The 18,367-nt window shown below is 46.2% G+C and overlaps 1 protein-coding gene across 2 annotated transcripts in view; it reads left to right on the forward strand.

Moving 5' to 3' along the window:
- Nucleotides 1–18,367, forward strand: part of ALK (ALK receptor tyrosine kinase) — a 321,448-nt gene that overhangs the window by 301,478 nt on the left and 1,603 nt on the right. For both annotated transcript variants that reach the window (XM_075749445.1, XM_075749444.1), the window contains 9 exons: nt 34–124; nt 1,066–1,130; nt 2,024–2,153; nt 7,799–7,896; nt 9,002–9,094; nt 10,835–10,936; nt 12,161–12,295; nt 12,870–12,960; nt 14,304–16,337. In XM_075749445.1, the coding sequence (XP_075605560.1) occupies nt 34–124; nt 1,066–1,130; nt 2,024–2,153; nt 7,799–7,896; nt 9,002–9,094; nt 10,835–10,936; nt 12,161–12,295; nt 12,870–12,960; nt 14,304–15,008 (1,510 nt within the window). In that variant the 3' untranslated portion in view covers nt 15,009–16,337. The remainder of the gene's footprint in view (nt 1–33; nt 125–1,065; nt 1,131–2,023; nt 2,154–7,798; nt 7,897–9,001; nt 9,095–10,834; nt 10,937–12,160; nt 12,296–12,869; nt 12,961–14,303; nt 16,338–18,367) is intronic.

Consider the following 18,367-nt stretch of genomic DNA (forward strand, 5'->3'; position numbering starts at 1 on the left):
GTAAAACCTTCTTGTCTTCTCTGGTCTGTCCAGGGGTTTGGGCCACGGAGCCTTTGGTGAGGTATATGAAGGTCAGGTGGCAGGGATTCCCAGCGACCCCACTCCCTTGCAGGTGGCTGTGAAAGTAAGTGACAGTGTACAAGTTATCATGATGGTTTCATGCACCTTTCACCCAAGAGTCCCAATGCATTATAAAAATGAAGATGAATTAAGCATTACTATAGTACTGAAAGATGTGGCTAGAAAGGTTGCTGCTCTGTTGCAACACTTTAATCCATCATAGCGATGGTACAGCTTGTAGCATATGGGCTTGTGAGACAATTAAAAGAGGTCTATAAGTAGTAAATAGGCAAAGGTTTCCCATCCAGCTGCAGTAGACTGCAGGTATCAAAAATAAATCCATCCTCTGTCCATCTTCCACATGCTACACGTGGTGTGGTAGTCTGTCCAAAGCCTTTGAGTCAGAGATCAAAAGTCTTCACAGGGCCAAGAGCAGCTGGCACGTACATCAAAGAGCCTGCAGGTAGGTAGGAGGTGGCTGGTTTTCCAGGCATCTCACCACTCCATTACAAGATGGATATGCACTGGATGTGAAGCTAAATCCTAAGAGACCCTGGTAGGATTCTCCAGGCCTTCAGCAGCCTAGCTAGCTTGTTTTCTCCTAGAGGTCACATAGCAGCACAGTCCTACTGCTGGTTATAGTTCATAGCCTTGCTGGGAGGTAGGAGTATTGTACTGTCAGAGAGCTCAGGAACTGTGGTCTCATTCCTCGTCCTCTATACAGCAGAGTCCCATATATTGAGCACTGTTACGTGTGCACTCTGGGCCATTTCCTTTGCTGGGAGGAGGATGACAGTGGCGTTGATAGGCCATGTGTTCTGATCTTTACCTTTCAACAGGCTTCACAGTCCAGTTTAGTAATGGTCTAGCTATTATCTTAGAGTGAGGTTTCCTTTAGAGAAACAAGGATTGCTGTAGACAATGTTAGTGCTTTTGATTGTGCCAGGTGTCTACATCTGTAAGTTTAAATATCTTCTTCTTGTCAACCTGTTCTTTCTTTTCCAGACATTGCCAGAAGTGTGTTCAGAGCAAGACGAGCTGGACTTCCTCATGGAAGCTCTCATTATTAGGTGTGTATGAATAAGATGAACAGCACTTGTGTAGGCTTGCAAAGCCCAGCACTGTAAAGAAAAAAAGTGCTTTGAGAGGTGATGTCCATGCAATACATCTATACAGTAGTTTTAGCACATGGCTGTCAGTATTTTACAAAGAGGATAGGCATTACCATCCTTTTCTATTCTTCTTACGAATGAAGAGGCACCAGATGATTAAGGGTTAAGTTTTCAAGAGGGTGCACACTGGCTTTCATTATCCAAAGTGAAAATCTTTAGACCTAGTTTTCAGAATTGATAATAGGATCCTTTGATTTTTCTTAGAGATCAGAACATGAGGTAAAACCAAACCCTAGGAATTTGGGTTTGACTTGTCAAAACTAACAGATGGCATTGCCTTAATGCTGCTGTCATGTCACTTGTCAGTAACTGAGTCCTAGAATCCATGGAAATAGTTTCCCATCACATTGAGGTCAGCACATGGAGAAATAAGGAAGTATTAGAGGCTAGACCTTGAGGAATATCCCCTACAGAAGCAGATCCCTGCGTCAGTAGGTTATTTGGAACAACTCTGCCCTAGCCCAGCTTCTGCCCCTTGAATAGGGAAATTAGGAGCAGATTCTTCTCTCTTATGAGTCATTCTCTGCTTCCTGTGACCCACAAGTCTTGCTGTAGCCCGAAAAGGATGCAGAATATAGGAAGAGGAAAAGCAGCCAGAAGTCACTCCTTCCCCAGACACAGAGCGCAGGGGTAGTGCTTTAGCTTTATCCAGTTACCCTACCTTTGAGATTTGTTACTTTCTGGGGAAAAAAAAAAAAAACATTCCCTGCAGCAAAACATTTTGATTCTTTTCTGCAGTTGTGCTTTTTGGATCAAAGTTGCTCCTTAATTGAGTCTCCCTGTCTCCACAGCAAGTTCAACCACCAGAATATTGTGCGCTGTATCGGAGTGAGCTTGCAGGCACTGCCCCGTTTCATCCTGCTAGAGCTCATGGCTGGAGGTGACCTGAAATCATTCCTGAGAGAGACACGGCCTAGACCGGTAAGAAAAGAGAAAATTGAATTTTATTTAGTAAGCTGCTGCCACAAGGCAAATACATAACTACAAAAGAGCTGATCCATGCATACTATTTCCCAGCATTTTAGAAGGTCAAAAATTTCTGTTGCTAAAAGGCTACTGTGAGGGCAGGACACAGATTTATAGGGAACAGAAACTGCCGGGGTTATGCAAAGGTGCTTCATCCCTGGACTTCAGATAGTATCTGCAATGCTATCTAGCAAAGAAAGAACAAAATCAAAGTTTAAAAAAAAAAAAGTGAAGCTTTACTTCTGCCTTCTTCACATCGGCTGGGAGCGGGTTGGGGGGAAGCATTGAGCTATTAGTGATAAATCTGTTATTTAACTGCTGATCAGGTGCATTTCTGTGGGTATCTGTCAGTGCAAGTTTGACATAGACAAGAAGAGAATCCAGCCTGGAGCTGTTGACCCAATAGCAAATATCTTTAGTCCAGAGTTTTAAAGATTTTCCCACCGAAATTGGCATCAATAGGAAATGGCAGTCAGTTAGAAATATGTGACAAATCAATTACAGCTTCTGGAGAGGAATCAGTATTTCAGAAGAATAAAGTTTGCTCTGAGTCGCTGGATCAGAAAGGCACCCAGATGTTGTTGAAGTTTAGCACCAGGGCCCAGCTTCATAGTCTGTCTCTACACTTCTTTGACACAGGGCAAAATGCTGGATTTTATCACTACAAGAGAGACACAAATTGGCTCTAACAGATACAAATAAGATTCTTCCTCAAGGTATCTAGAAACAGATTGACTTTCTGTTTTTTCCTTGCAGTCTGGTTTTCAGACATATAAAATGGTTTGTGTTGCTCAGGAGCACTGCAGTCTTGGATAGCTTGCAATAAAGTGGCTCCTGCCTGGATGAGAAGGCTAAACCCCCAGAAAGCCAAGAGGTTTGAAATGTGAGCAAGCAGTCTTTATAAATAGAGGTTGGTTTTCTGTAGCACCTAGAGATGCTCTTGTCAGCTCATACAAATGGGCTGAACTTGGCAGTAGGTGAAAACGGAAATTGTGTTTTGCAATGTGGGCTCTGCTCTCACCCGGTGCAGAGCAAAATGACGTGGGCAAGGTATGCTGCCTGGTGGATGCTTTGTTCAAAACTTCCAGGACAGGCTGGGCTAAATGTGTGAAGTGGCAAGTGAAACAGGATGGTGTAGGGCAAGGGCATCCATCACTTTGCAATGGAACCATCTTTTTGGCTCGTTAAATTAGAGAGAGAAGCCAGCTCAGTAACGATCAGGATCTTGTGAGGAAGCACTAAAAACGTTAGTCCTGAACAGCAGGAATTATTACCTTCTTGCAGTAAAGTGAACCAGATGCTTTTGCAGATGAAAAGCCCTTAATCTTTATAGGATGCGGTCATGGGGGCCTTCTGATCTGAGGGGTTTCTTTCAGTTTGCCCCTGCCCCAGTCATGAGTTCCTCCTTGCATGCCAGGACTTCCATTTCTGTTAGCAGTAGCTCCATGCTCCCCCTGTGAAAGCTAATGTCAGAAGGGGTGGATGGTTAACTCCAGGCACAGCATACATTACTTCCTTGGTATTTCTCTTTCTGGCTTCACAGTCTCTCCTTCCTTTCCTCTTCTTTCCTTGTCTTTAGTGACCATAACTACTACTACACACAGGGGCCATTCCCAGCACTTTGAATATCCTCCCCTATTCCTGCAATTTAACTTGCTCCGAGGGCTGAAGCAGACCTGAGGCTGCTGCTGCTGCTTTCTGCTCTGTCCCATGCAAGTCGCACGTTGGGAAAGCTGAGGTTCAAATGCAGATGGACAGTTGCAAGCTGGAACTGATTCAGAAAAACAGTTTACAGTCCCTCTTTAACAGCAGAGTGAATGTGAACAACCTGTCTATGTGAAGACAGATCCGCATGTTTCTGCTCCACTTCTAACACCTTCCTTCCCTTTGCCTCGCCCTGCTTCTGCTACCGTCCCGTGGGATGGCTGCCTGGTGAGAATGACAGAGTAATTCATTGTCTGGCTGCCAGGGCAGCTTCTGAGGGGCTAATGGCACCTGTGAGTGCTGAGAAGTCAGCCTCTGGTGCACATGTTTGACTGCTGGCTCAGAAACTATGAGGCTAGGAGACCGACTGATGAGAGCTGAGATGTGTGCAGGGTGTTGTGCTTTGTGAAGTGTGGGATCCAGCTGTGGAAGTGGATTTACCCTCAGCATATACTCGAGGTATGCCAGAGTCTCTGTACATGAGGTCTGTGGCTCAGTACTGCTGGATGTATCTTTGCACTGCTCTTAATGGACCCTGAGCTGCTTTGTTCCTCCTATTGCTCATTCAAGGAAGACAGGCAGAAGGTAGGCATAGAAGACTGGACGTCTAGCTTTCGAGGCCCATTAAAGGAAAGGAAAGGCAAGGAACAGTGCAGCGTAAACAGACTTCGATGAGCTTTGCTTCCAACAGGAATTAATTGCACACACAAGACCTAGCTGACTGATTCAGTAACAGAGGTGCACTGCTTACTGTGCAGTAAGCACCATATGAATTTCTGTTGTCATTTCCCCTTGGTTTTTTCCAGGTTTTTATTTTTCCAGCTGATTTTCTTACTACCTTGTCTTTCCCACCTACATCTGCTTTCAGCCTGATTGCAAAAGAGAGATTTATGTGTTCATTCTCTACCTTCATCCCCCACTTGCTCTCCCCACTCCCCTGCTAGTAACTTCGAATTCGTTTGCCAGTTTCAGTCAAATTAAATTTGGCATTAATTCCAAGGCTTCAGGAAAAAGAAAGCCCCATGCTAGAGTGACCGCTAAGCAAAACAGTTCTCTTGTTTGGCTTGCCACTGGCCAGTGAGAACCTGCGTGACTTGGAGCAAGACACATGCAGCATGCTGCCATGCACTCAGCCACTGAGAAGAGTGGAAGGGAGCAGGGGAAATGGTGGAGGAGAAGGTGTAGCAGGGGAAGGGGGAACTTAAGACATTGCAAGGGACATGAAATGGGAAGCTAGAGCTACCACAGGAGATATCAGGACATGGGATCCGACTTAATGGGAGATCACAATGCTGCTAGCACAGGTTATTGCACATTGTTCATCTGTGTTCTTCATGCAAATAATGAAAGCAATGTTCAACCAACATATGATGATTTCTCTGGACTCTACGCAAGAATGATTATACGTGTAAGCCAAATGTTCATCCAACATCGCTGATACAATACCAGTGACTCTTGTGGAATATTGTCGGTTTATGCCAGCCGGGTCTATTCCATAAGCTTCAGATTCATTCTTCTCCATAAGTCCAGGGTTTACAGCCCTGAAGGGTTTCTGTGTTCCGTTTCTAATAAAGTTTCACATTTATTACAGGATTACCTCTTCCCTCTCGTCTGGAGAGAGGCAGTCTGGTAGATTCAGAGACGCCTGGAATTGGAGCCTTTGCTCATTATGAGCATTGCAGAATTGTCCGTTCTGGGAAGTTCAGTGCTGATCTTTCTCACACACAGCACAGCAATCAAAGAACAGCTCTGAAAGATAAATTGTACACGGATAAATTATTCCTCTCCTTTGTGATGTGCAGCCTGTTGCACAGAGCAGTGATTACACTGAACAATACACAGAATTTCATTCACCTTTAGCAAGATTCCGCCTCAGCCGGGGAGGTGTCACACGACTGCCTCCAGCGTGCCCACTGCTCTGAGCAGCGGTGCATTGCAGCTGGCATTGTCCATTCGTCTGGGGACCAAAGGCTGTAATGAATCCTTTGGTGTCTCAAGGCTGCTCCCCTTGCAAAATGAATCCCAAACCTCCATTTTTCAAACAAATTACATGGCTAAATTGTCCTTGGCTGGGCAGTCACGTCTGTTTTAGGACTGTATTTAGCCAAATAAAAGGTGGAAGGAATTCATCCAAGGAGGGGAACAAAGGGGAAAAAAAGGGAAAAAGAGAAAAAAAGCTATGCTGTTCAGACCAGCTTGTGGCTTCAGCCTACTGACTGCCTTGCAATATAGCTCAGGTCTGGAATTGATTGCACAGTAAAGAATTGGGCTTTTTACTCGGTTTTCACTTCAGGTTTCTGACCCTTGCTCAGAAGAGGAGGGAATGGGTAGATCGAGATATTCGTTTCCCTTCGGTTATGCCCTGAAAGGGAAAAAGAAGGTATCTGCATCCTTTCTTACTGTAGTCATCTTGTGTAGCTGGTGAGTCACTTTAACTCACAGAGGTAAAAAAGATGATGCCTCCTTCCCCACAAAAGGGCATGGGGGGAGAGACTTTATGTTTTCAGGAAATGGTTACTCTACAATAAGAAAGGTTTAGGGGGAGACACAGTCCTGTGTTTTAAAGAATCAGTTGCATATATATATGCAATGAACTGTACTGTGTAAATAATAAAATATAAGCAGGTGATACATAGTCACAAACAATTTTGGTTTATGGCACCGCACTGAAAAAAGCCAGGCTTTGTTCATCAGAGATGCAGCATTTTTCAGTTATTTCATTAGTCAAGTACTGAGGCCAGGTTTTTCCTAATCTCTTCAGAAGACATTAAGACTTTTTTAGGTTTTACCAGCCAATGCCCACTGTTTAACTGCTGGCTGCTGCAGAGCCTGAACTTATTTCCAGTCCTGGTTAGCAATGGTTTAGATCAGGTGGGATGGCCAGCACAGCATTGCATCAGTTTGGAGATATGTTCTGTCACAAGAGATGGGCTGGCAGAGCCAGCAGTCCCTCTCACTGGAGAACCCATGCACTGATTTGTGCATCAGTGGGAAAGACCTGTGGGCAGGTGGGCCTTTTGGGCACTGGGCAGAATGGTAGGTGTCATAAGAGAGAGCTAGAGGGTGGGATGGGCTTGTTTGGTCCAATAGCTAAGGCCACAGATAAACACTTAGATAGCAAATGGCTGTTGTGGAATAAGTAGTCACTGCCACCCAGTTGTTTGCCATCACCCCGCTGGCTGCAGCGATTTCCTCCTCCCCCACAGGACTGGCGGCAGGGATCACTGATTCACACCTCAGTGCAGAAGCTGATGGTTTGGCTTCGGAGGCCGGCAAATGCGAGCTGGTGCTAAGCCTGCCCTTTTTACTAAAGCATCTGGCTCCTGCTGGCAAGAGGTGTAGACTTTATCAGAGAGGCAGGAACAAGGAGCTGGCAGCCTTAGTCTTCCATAGCCGTTGGCTACGCAAACCTGTGTCAGTGCTCCGAGGGCAAGATAAAACCTACACAGATGTGGAGGAGGGAAAGAGCAAATGTGACTCATGCCATTATACAAAATGTCATTCTCATTGTTCAAGGTGACTTTAGAGAGGAGCTAGCAATAATACAAAGAAACTGAGTGAGGACCAGTTCGGGCTACAGATATCCTCAAATTCATGCTGAAAATTCAGAAGCGTCTCCCACGAGAACTGGGGTAAATTCTTACAGAGGCATCTCAATGGAACTGGAAAGTCGGATCCAGCTGTTCTTATTCTCTCCCTGGGATTTGTATGACATTGTGCCAGCACATCCTTTGCATAGTTCATGGATACGAACTCTCTCTTGTGCATTTATGTGATCCCTTTGTGTATTAACATCTGAGCTATGTCACTTGTTGGAGAGTTCCCAGCGCTGTATCAGTGACAAATCATGCCGTGTTTTTGCTTTTAACCCATGTTCGTCCCTTGACTTTTGATAGAATCAGCCCTCCTCCCTTTCCATGCTGGACTTGCTCCATGTGGCTCGTGACATTGCTTGTGGGTGTCAGTACCTGGAGGAGAACCACTTCATTCACAGGTAGGTGAATGCATCTGTGTCAGCATGGGCATGGCTTGCATACAGGACTAGCACAGACTTGTAATGCCCTGCTTGATATGTTTATGTCCTGCTGCACTCTAGTGGCTGGATACCTTTAAACAAGGTAGATAAAATCAGGATAATAAAAGCAATTAACAGAAAGGCTGCTATAAATCAGGTTGCAGAGGACTGTAGTTTTACCAAAGATCCTCAGCTCTGTCTCGGTGCCTGCACTTGCGCAGTCTGTTTGGCTCCACAATTGGAAACACGGTCTTGTAACAGAAGACTTGAAAGCTCTCCCTGTCATAAATTTTGCTTAGTGCCTTTCTGCTCATTCTGGAACCATTTTCTCCTCCCTCTTGAAGAATTGGATCTACAAGTACAGCCAGAAGTGCAACACCTTATGACTGTTGTTACCTGCTCCTGCAGGACAGGGTGTTTGGCCGGTATCCAAAATTCTGCTCATAGCACTGGGTAGAGATGAGTAGAGAGAGATTGTAGTTCACTCTTCTGAAAGAGTCACCCGCAAGGTATGCCACCATATTATTCAGATCTCAAGGTTTACTTCTCTGCCCAGCAGAGGTGAAGCTGGTGCTTTACCTGCATACACAGATTCAGGCTCATACCGTCAGTCTTCAGAGCAATGCCTGCACTTTGTTATTCTTCCTGTCTCTGACAGTACAACACCCGTTTGAGAATATTTGAACAAGCACTCTAGGAACAGGCCAGTGGATCATTCCCCAGATGGCTTGATGTTGGGACTAGTACATTGCTGAAATCAGCCCCACTGCTTGCAGCTCCTTAGAGACTTAAAAATAGCTCCTGGGGTGAAGGGAGGCTCACAGGAGGCCCATCCTTTCAGGTGGAAGATGTTATGTGAAGTTTAAAGAGGAAATGTTAAAGAGCAGAATTGCTCCTGCTGTTGGGGTAGATTGGAATTTGGGGCATCGCTAGTTATCCATAAACACTGACGTTTCTGGCTGTTGTGGGCTCTCTGCAGCTCAGGCAAGTAGGTACTATTCTTGGTTTTGTTTTTGTCTTGCAAAATTGTTGAATGATTAAGTGGTTCTTCTCTTTCTGTTCCTTTTCTTCCCTTTCCTTGTAGGGATATTGCTGCCAGGAACTGCCTTCTTACCTGTCGAGGGCCTGGGAGAGTGGCTAAAATTGGAGACTTTGGAATGGCCCGGGATATATACAGGTAGCAGAGTTGAGCCCAGGGTATCTGCAAGTGCAAGCTTGCTAAAATGAGGGAGGAGCAGTGTTTGCACAGGATAGCAGGCTCCTGTGCTGCTCTGCCTAACTCTAGCAAGGAGAGAGTGGAGAGATCCCAACCTGGTGAATCCCAGCTAATGCTTTTTTGGTGTTTGCCTTCATCTGTAGTTTAACTGTGTGCTGGAGACTTTTCCCACTCCTGACAGCTTTCTTCTGGGTAATGAAGTCTGATGGTCATGGAAGGCATTTTTCTTCCCTCTTGTACTCTGTCCTCGCTTTCTTGTCTTTCCTTTCTCCACACCGAATGGCATTGATGTGCCCTTTTGTTTTGTGGTCCCAAATCATTCTGAGTTTAATCTCTCTCCTTGATACTACCCCTGCCCCTTTGGTTTGGTGTCATCAGTAAATCTCCTCAATTTACTGCAGATAAAGGAGGAAGGTGCAGAGGAAGGTCAGGAAAATGTAATCACCCGGACTGGAATTCAGCCAGGACACAGGGTTAACTACTCTGCTCTTGCAAGAAGTGCCAGGAAATCTTTAATGACCGTGAGCAGTCAGGGCTGCAGTTTGATACCTCATCTTCCAGATAGCACCTCCAGAAGTGCAGTACCTTGTCCTGCTGTGCTGAGGAATTGATTTGCCTCTGACTTGGAGGAAGGAATGCCTTATACTCAGTCACCTGCACTGTTTATGCCAGTGCCTTGCCTTTTTTTTTTTTTTTTTTTTTTTACCTGCTTGGGGATTCTCCTGTGCAATTACTAAGCCAGGCCTGGCTCTGCTTAGCTTGAGATCTGACAGTATCACAGCCTGAGGTGATGCAGAGTGCTGCCTTCAAAAACCCAAGCGTATCAGAACTGCTTTTTTTTTTCCCCCCCTTTCTCTCACTCCCTTACAAAGAGCCCCCACTTTACTCCACTGTCAGATGGGACTCTGCTGGGACAAAGTAGCATCTGTCACACTCACACAATCAGCAGAACCGACTGCCAAGATGAATGCTTTGGTGCAGAGTTTTCAAAGGTGCCTTTGAATGTTGCACATGTTTCTGTGTCCAGGAATATCCTTTGGATGCTCTGGCTGTGTAGTTACGAACAGCGAAACCAGCTTGCATGAGCAGCCTCCTGCAGCTGCCAGCACTGGATTTGGGGCTCGTAGATTTTGTTTTAAATGACGATGACACTAAAGGATGGATGTACTTCCTGTCTCAGGAGCACAGGAGGTGGTTCTTGTACTACTTCCCCGGCTCTAATGGCTGAGCATCCTCCTCATCAACCCCTGGTTCTCACTGAGGGTTTTGGATTTCGTTTGCAGTGCTTTAGACTGGGTACATTTGGAACAAGCTTTGTTTATTTTTGGTGAGGATGTTCAAAGTGAACACATTGTGAGGTGAGGTGGAGATGTTGCTGTTGCTGAAAAGTGCAGGAGGATGGCTGTGCCAGCAGCAATTTACTATGTGAGTAATTCACTAGAAGTACGCACACAGATAAGGATAACTTGGGTTCACCAGATCAAGGCTAAAATGAGGGAGATTAGAGCAGTCCTTCCATGGTCTGCCCATTGCCACTATTTTTGAGAGAAGGAACAGGTGTCTTCAGCATTTTCTCTGCCATGCTGTTTTGCCTGAATTAGTCTCTCCTCTGGCTCATAATTTTAATATTTGTAATTATAAAAATCCCAAATGAATGGCATTTTCTGAATTCTTGGCTGAGTCTTTGTTTGTTCTTTGCAGAGCCAGCTACTATCGGAAGGGTGGGTGTGCAATGTTGCCCGTCAAATGGATGCCTCCTGAGGCTTTCATGGAAGGGATATTTACATCAAAAACAGACACATGGTGCGCTGCTTTTCCTTCTCCATCCTGTCTTTGTTGTAACCCCTTTTGTAAAGTGTGAATATTTTGTAAAAAATACATGCTGTTGTTCATTTCTCCTTTACTAAAAAGACAAGCTGGGTCTTTCAGAGCCAGTAACCTTGAAGGAGACAAGGGAACGGAAAGATCAGAGCTGTGCAAATGCAGGTGCTGCTGGGGAGGTGAGCAGGCAGAGGAGGGAGGTTGAGGCCGACGCAGGTGCTGCTTTGCTGCTACAGGGAGGAAGGTGTTAGTTCCACACGAAGGAAAGCAGCATAAGAGACTGCAGGCAGGATCCGTCCTGCCAGTGAGGGAGAAGGGCATTATATATTGTGGCTTTCGTCTTTCTCCTGGCCTGCAGCAGCATTGTAGGCTCTTGAGTTGCCAGTGGCCAGAGGGGAGGGAAATTGGGTGAGCAGGAGGCCAAAGCTCAGGACGCGTGTGGAGGGGAAGGGGCTGGTGGTCAGGACACAGCTCCTGAGCAAGCCCCAGCAGAGAAGAGGAGGTGCACGCTCTCGTACAGCTGAACTGCTGCCTGTCTCAGCACCAAGCAGAAGAGTTTCCCATTGCTGCTCATAGCTCTTCTGCAATTTTAATCAACAAGATTTCTAAGCAGCTGCCTGATGAATGCTTTGAGGGGGATCCTGTCCCAGCCATTGTCCCCAGGGCTTTGCAGACCACACCACACAGGCCCAGGGCTGGGGTGTTAGCTGGGGAATGTTTTTATTGTACTATACAGGTGAGGGTTGGGAGGCTCAGAGCATCAGCAGGGATTCACTGGCTTGTTATTTCATGCAGGGTAGCTTATTCAGGAGGAAAACTTGATCATAATTGTTAGGCCACTGCTCCCCTCCGTCCTGTCTCCAGCAGTGGCTGATGTTTCAGAAAAGCATAACCTGACTTTCACATTTGTTACAACTAGTTGAACAGTGCTGAGTACAAAGGCAAAGCAACCAGATTTCCCTACCTATATTGTAGACTTTACTGACTTAACAGTCAACTACTCGCATTCATCAAATGTTTATTCAAAATCCACCATTACAACTGTGCGGCTTATTTATGTCTGAATCCTGCAGCAGTGATTTCCACAAGCTGCCTGAGCACAGACTGCAAAGAGCAATGCTGATGGTACTGCAGCTAAGGGCATTGCCCCTCCATAATGGTCATTCCCATATCCTTCACTTCGTTTTCCTTCTCTTCTGTATTCAGGTCCTTTGGCGTATTGCTGTGGGAGATATTCTCTTTGGGATACATGCCCTACCCCAGCAAAAGTAACCAGGAGGTTCTGGAGTTTGTAACCAATGGAGGAAGGATGGATCCACCTAAAAACTGCCCTGGCCCTGTGTATGAGATTTTAACTTTTATATATTCATGCAAATAAGTTTGGAACGCTGTTCTCTAGTCAAAAGTTAATGGCTTTGAAGATTGATCTTATTTTGCCTGATCCGTCTTACTGGACTTGAGTGCCAGAGACTTCTCTACTATTGAATTTTTCTGTCTGTTTTGGAGAATAATTCAGGGCCCCTTTGAGAAGTACTCGCCACTGCCTGTGTGATCAAAGGTGGTGCAATATTTCTGTGTCTCAGGTTAGCTGTGAAACTGCAAGTGCGCAAGACTGTTCACAGGTAGGGAAAACTGGGCTCCACTTTCTGTAGCCCTGCCTACCTTTAGTGAATTGCCCATGGATTTTGGGTGGGTGGGTTATTTCTCTCATGCTGTGGATTTCACCCCACTGGTGGCCACGTTTCAGTGGTTACCAGTACATCAGTTGTCTGACTGTGGGGAAGGCAGAGCGCTCTTTAGTTATTATAGAAGTCAGAGTGGTGATGCCTACTTGTGGTTTCTAGTCTGCAGCGACCAGCTGTTATGTACCCACAGGATCTGCCATTTATGAGCATCTCCTGTTCTGCTCTTTCAGTTACCGCATTATGACCCAGTGTTGGCAGCACCAGCCCGAAGACCGGCCAAATTTTGCCATAATCTTGGAGAGGATCGAGTACTGCACTCAGGTATCAGTGTTCATCCATCTCCCATGAAAGAGGTGGAGAGCGTTCCTGTTGAGCGGTTTAGGCGAGCCAGAACATGAGATGAGAAGGCAGCGCTGTATTACTGCAGTCAGCACTCCAGGGAGACTGATGTCAGCCTGGCACAGACTGAGGTATCCTGGCTGGGATATTTACCCCATCGGGTGGTTGATCCTTCTTGTCTTTCACTGCTGAAAGGCCCAGGCTTACACAAGCTTACACAGCTTTACAAATAGCAGGCCAGTAGCTCTGCTGCTGCTTATAAAGGCACAGATTCCAACAAGCAAAAGAGGTAAGACAGGCCAGCCCCCATAGAAACTTCACGTGCTTCACGCCAGCCACTCCATCCCAGTGTTTACCCTTAAGACACTGTCAGCACTGAGCAGAAATGGCCCTGGCTCAGAGCAGCCTTTGCAGGCAGCTTCTGCAGCTGTCAGCAGCTTTCTGGATCTGACTCTGCTGCAGAAGACAAGTGGAGACTGCCATGGTAAAGGAGTGGGGATTCCAAGGCTAAGCAGCGGGGGGAAAGATGTGTCTGGCTTTCTAGGCTGAAATCTGATTGATTTATTTATTATTTTTACCACTATTTTTAGCTTATGAGGAGTGGAGTAGTTTGGAAGATGTTTTGGTGCCTGCATCAGCGCAGGCTTCTTGTGTGGCCTCACACAGTTACTTGCCTCAGTTTGCTTTCCCTCACTGTTCAGGAGGCTTGGTCTGTTTTTCATGTGTGTTTGGATCCTGGGATTGGGAGGCATTGTTTTCTGCTTGCTGTGGCATCTAGCAATAATTAATGGTTGCCCAGATCACCACATTTTCTCTCAGTTTAATTTTCAAAACTGCTTAAATAGCTCAGAACCACAGTCCCTATGGATTCAGGCTTCAAGGGGTCTGCCAGTATTGCCTCTTCTCTGCATTCTCATTCCTCCCTTGTTGTGTGGAGGCAATACTTTCCTGGCTGAAACTTTCTCAATATTATCTGAGAACGTTATGAACTTCAAGATGATATAGATTCCAAAACAACATTCCCACAGGAAATTTGGCTGCAAATAAAAAATGTTTTTCATTGGTTTTGTGCCTCTGCTGTTCTGTGGTGAGTTTTAGGGTTGCGTTTTTTTAAAGAGTTTGATTTTTAAGGGTATTCCATTGCATCTCACGGTTAACTGCATTTTGTCAGCATCTTTTACTCATGGAATATGGGCTCTGTGAAAGATGGGCTCAGGGAAAGATACTCTGTGATCACAGCATACAGCTGTCAGATGTGTCGGGTTTTTAATCAAGTCTGAGTATAGTAGCAGACTTTGAGAAATTCTCATTGTTTTCTCTGGCAGGATCCAGATGTCATCAACACTGCTTTGCCAGTAGAATATGGCCCATCAGCTGAGGAGGAGGAGAAGGTAGCGATGCGCCCCGACGATCCAGAAGGAATTCCTCCTCTCTTGGTCTCCACGCACCAAGACAGAAAGGATGACAAGCAAACTCTGCCATCTCCAGCACCCCTGCCGTCAGCCATCACTGCTGGAAAACCTCTAGGGAAAGCGGGAGCCTTGGAACCACCAGTGCCAGGGAAGGCGCAGTCAGGCTCCGCAGGAGGACACATCAACATGGCCTATGCCCAGTCCAATCCCCCTTCTGAGCTGCACAAAAGCCGGGGCTCCAGAAACAAGCCCACCAACCTCTGGAATCCAACCTATGGTTCCTGGTTTGCGGAGAAGCAGGCCAGCAAAAACAGTTCTCTGCTGGAGAAGGAGATGCCCGAGAGGGAGAATTTGGGACAGGAAGGAAACTGTACTGTGGGGCCCAACATTGTGACTGGCAGGCTGCCAGGCTCCTCCCTGCTATTAGAGCCATCGTCCCTAACAGCAAGTGTTAAAGAAGTGCCTCTCTTTAGGCTCCGCCACTTCCCCTGTGGGAACGTCAACTATGGATACCAACAGCAGGGCTTACCCTTGGAAGCCTCCACGCCACCCTGCGCTAGCAGTTACGAGGACCCCATCCTTAGAAACAAGAGCCACGTAACCCAGCAGGGGCCGTGAGAGCCCTCTACCCTCATGACTTTTCCCCCTGTGGCCCCTGAGCCTTGAAGAGATGTCCTGTTACCCAATACACCACGAGCAAGGGATCTGACAGCGTTACCTTCCGTTTTGTGCCAACTTGCTCCAAAAGTGCCACCCTCGAAGCTGTAATTTCAACTAAGCCGAGAGGCTTCAAATCACCGGAGCCCCAATACAGTAAAAGAAACAAGGGGGAGGGAGGATACAGGAAACAGATGTTAACTGCAAGGCCCAGCTGCTGTTGCATCAACTCATACGCATGGTTGTTGTCATGCCCTTCCCGTGAGCTTTTCTGTTGTGCATTCTCTGCTTAGTGTGAAGCCGCAGCTCACTACCTTGAGTGTTTCATGTCTGGGGTTTTCCGTGCCAAACTTGTGGTTGCTGTGGAACACCTGGAGATCTCCTGCAGCTGGCAGAGGTTGTAGTGGGCTTGGGGAGAGCATCCTCCATCCAAACCAAAAAAGGATACAACAGCGCTGAATGGTGATGTGATGGCACATTCCCAAGTTGTGTTCCAGCTACAGTCCAGTCTTCGAAAGTCCTTGAACGCACAGCGGTTATGGGGGGTGTTGGCAGGGCAATAGAAAGACACCGGTCATCCTGCATCGCTTGAGAGAGGAGAGGAAGCACAGAGGATGAGTGTAGATGCTGGGGGGGGGGCGGGGGGGGGGGGTTTGGTTGGGTTTTTTTTTATTTTTCCTGTAAAGCCCTTTAAAATTCATTCGGGCCTACAAAAGTAGGAGTGTCCTTCATCAGGAACTTGTGCGTGTCAAGTGGAACCAAGGTGAAGTTTTAAAGGACTGTGGTCATGAGAGAAACTTTAACCATGCCCTGAAAATGGATGGCCACCTGCATACCTCAGAGGTTTACAGTAGCCTTTGACATACCCTGTACAAACACCACCATAAAAGCAGAAGACTACATTGTGCCACAATCGGATGCCAGATACTGTCTGTATTTAGAGGGTTTAGAGCCCTTGTTCCTTTAACAAAATACGTGTATGATAGCGGTTTAAAGACAAATACTGCATTGACTCATTTTGTACACCTTGTGCATGAAAAATATTCCAGTTGTGTGTTGTCAAAACATAGATGTAGGAAATAATTCATGTGTAAAGATGTGCATTTGTAACTTCAACTTAGGGTTGCAAGGAGCTGTTTTAGCATGAACGCTATCCAAAAAAGGGGTGCCTGTTTCCATAGAAATGGGTGTACTGGAGCATCAGCAAAGGAATGTGAAGGTGTTCTTCAGTCCGAGACTCTTTGTTTCAGCAAAGTGACTCTGAATCTGGCCCCGGATCCCAACACTGAGGTAAGCTTCCTGTCTTTGCCAGGGAACAAACCAGAATCCACATTTACATGCTCCTGACCTTTGAGATATGCAGACTGAAATCGGAGGGCTTGGGTCACCACCCTTCTAAAATAACATAAGAGGAGGGACATAGCATGCTCTCCTAACCTTCCTTTCTGCCATCTCTGATACACAGAACTAAAGCCCTTTTTTAGGCAAATGCCAGAATTGTGTGTGGCGGTTGGTTAACAGGGCTGTGCTCTTGTGCTGGGAAGCTCGAGCCAGGAGCTGCTCTGCATTTTATGTTTGTCTCCTGGTGAGCCGTCGCAGCACTGCTGCGTGGGCTTGGTGGGGATAATGAGGGTTCCACTTGGGGTGTTCTGCTGCTATGCACAAGGTGTCCTTGGGTTGAACTAAGGGAATATTTGTGATCTGCGAGGTGGTTAGGCTCGCAGCACTTGTCATGAAATAGCCACTGGGGAGGGATTCTGTCCAGCTCATGGACTGTGTTAGTGTCACACTGGCCACTCTTTCGAGCTCAGTGGGGTGGTTTTCTAGAGTCTAGGCAAAGCTAATTAATTCAGCAGGTAAGCACTATGAGAAGACTTTCACATATAAAATAGTAATTTTCATTTAAATATTCCAGCTTTCTCATTTTCAAAAGGGCTGAAGTTCATCGTTTTCTTTAGCTCTCCTTTGCATAGGAACACACTCAGTTTTTGCTGCCCTGTCTCTTACGTGTTACTGAGGACAGAATCTCTGACCCGTAGGCTGATGAGTGTTTTTAAAGAGTACACAAGAACAGAAAGTTGCAAAATTAATCATCTTTGACTAGCTGAAATTATTTATTCTTGGATCTGGGGCAGCAGCTCTGATGCTGCGCAACTGTAGATAAGCTGCCAGATTATACTGTTAAAGGTAGCATTTCTAAAGAAGCTTTAAAAGCACGAGCAGCAAGAGATGGTTATAAGTGAGGGTTGACGGGGGGGGGAAGGCAGGCTTTCCCCAGCCACGGCAAGAGCGTGATGACTGCTCTGCAGCTTGTGCTGTGCAGTCGTCGTATCGTAGAAGTTCAGCTGAAATACTCTTGAAGAATGGGAGTTGTAAACAGTGAAGGAGCTAAACACGTTTCTGCTGACCTATGGAATATGTGAGGAGAGAATTCTAGTCAGGGGAACTGGTGAATTGCTACCAAAATTCTCTAGTCTGCTGGGTACGGTGCATTGAGATAAATACTGTTCAGCAGTATTAAGTTTAAAACCAGCAGCTGGTTTTAAGTAAGCTTCCTTCCAGTGTCTCCAGTGTAAAATGCATTGTTGTGGGGTTTTTTTGTGTTGGGTTTTGTTTTTTAAAATCCCACCCCCCACCCTCGTAACTCTTGGTATTCAGAGGAATTCAGAAATCTAGTTTGGGTTTATTTTTAATGTGGGAAAAAAACAAAATATCTCTCTGAGCTCTCCCACAGCAAGCATTTAGTTTGGTACCCCTGAGTTCTCTCCAAGCACAGTACCTCAGTTTGCAAAAATTGCTTTGTAAATATTGATGCTAATCAAACCCTGCCACTCAGAAACAAGGGTTGGAGCATTTGCCTGTCCTCTTTCTTACAAAACAAATACTACCATCAATGACAAATGATTTCCATGAGTTAATTGCCTGGAGTAAAGGGCGCTCTGCTACTTCTGCTCAGGCTGCATCAAAGACAGTTTCCTGGTCATTCTGCAGTTGCGTTGCCTAAGCGTCTGTCCCGTTGCCAGAGCGTTGCTGGGATTTCAGTGACAGTGCAAGATTGTATTTGTTTCACTGGGGTGATGCGAGGAAAGCTTTCCCTAAGGGTACCTGTTTCCTCTGGCACTGGAGTAACAATTCATGCTGGGGCACTCTGAATTACTACACCATCTCACCGTAGCTGAAAGGCTGACAAACGGTGGAACGTTTAACCAGTGAGCGTGTGAGAGCTGCAGTTGCCACCCAGGTTTGCCCTGGGTTGACGAATTACTAGCAGCAGTCCGTTTAGCGAGGTGGACAGAAACTTCTGAAGGCCTTTCCCAGGG

The sequence above is a fragment of the Balearica regulorum genome, chromosome 3 (genome assembly GCF_011004875.1).
Source record: "Balearica regulorum gibbericeps isolate bBalReg1 chromosome 3, bBalReg1.pri, whole genome shotgun sequence".
Taxonomy (NCBI): domain Eukaryota; kingdom Metazoa; phylum Chordata; class Aves; order Gruiformes; family Gruidae; genus Balearica; species Balearica regulorum.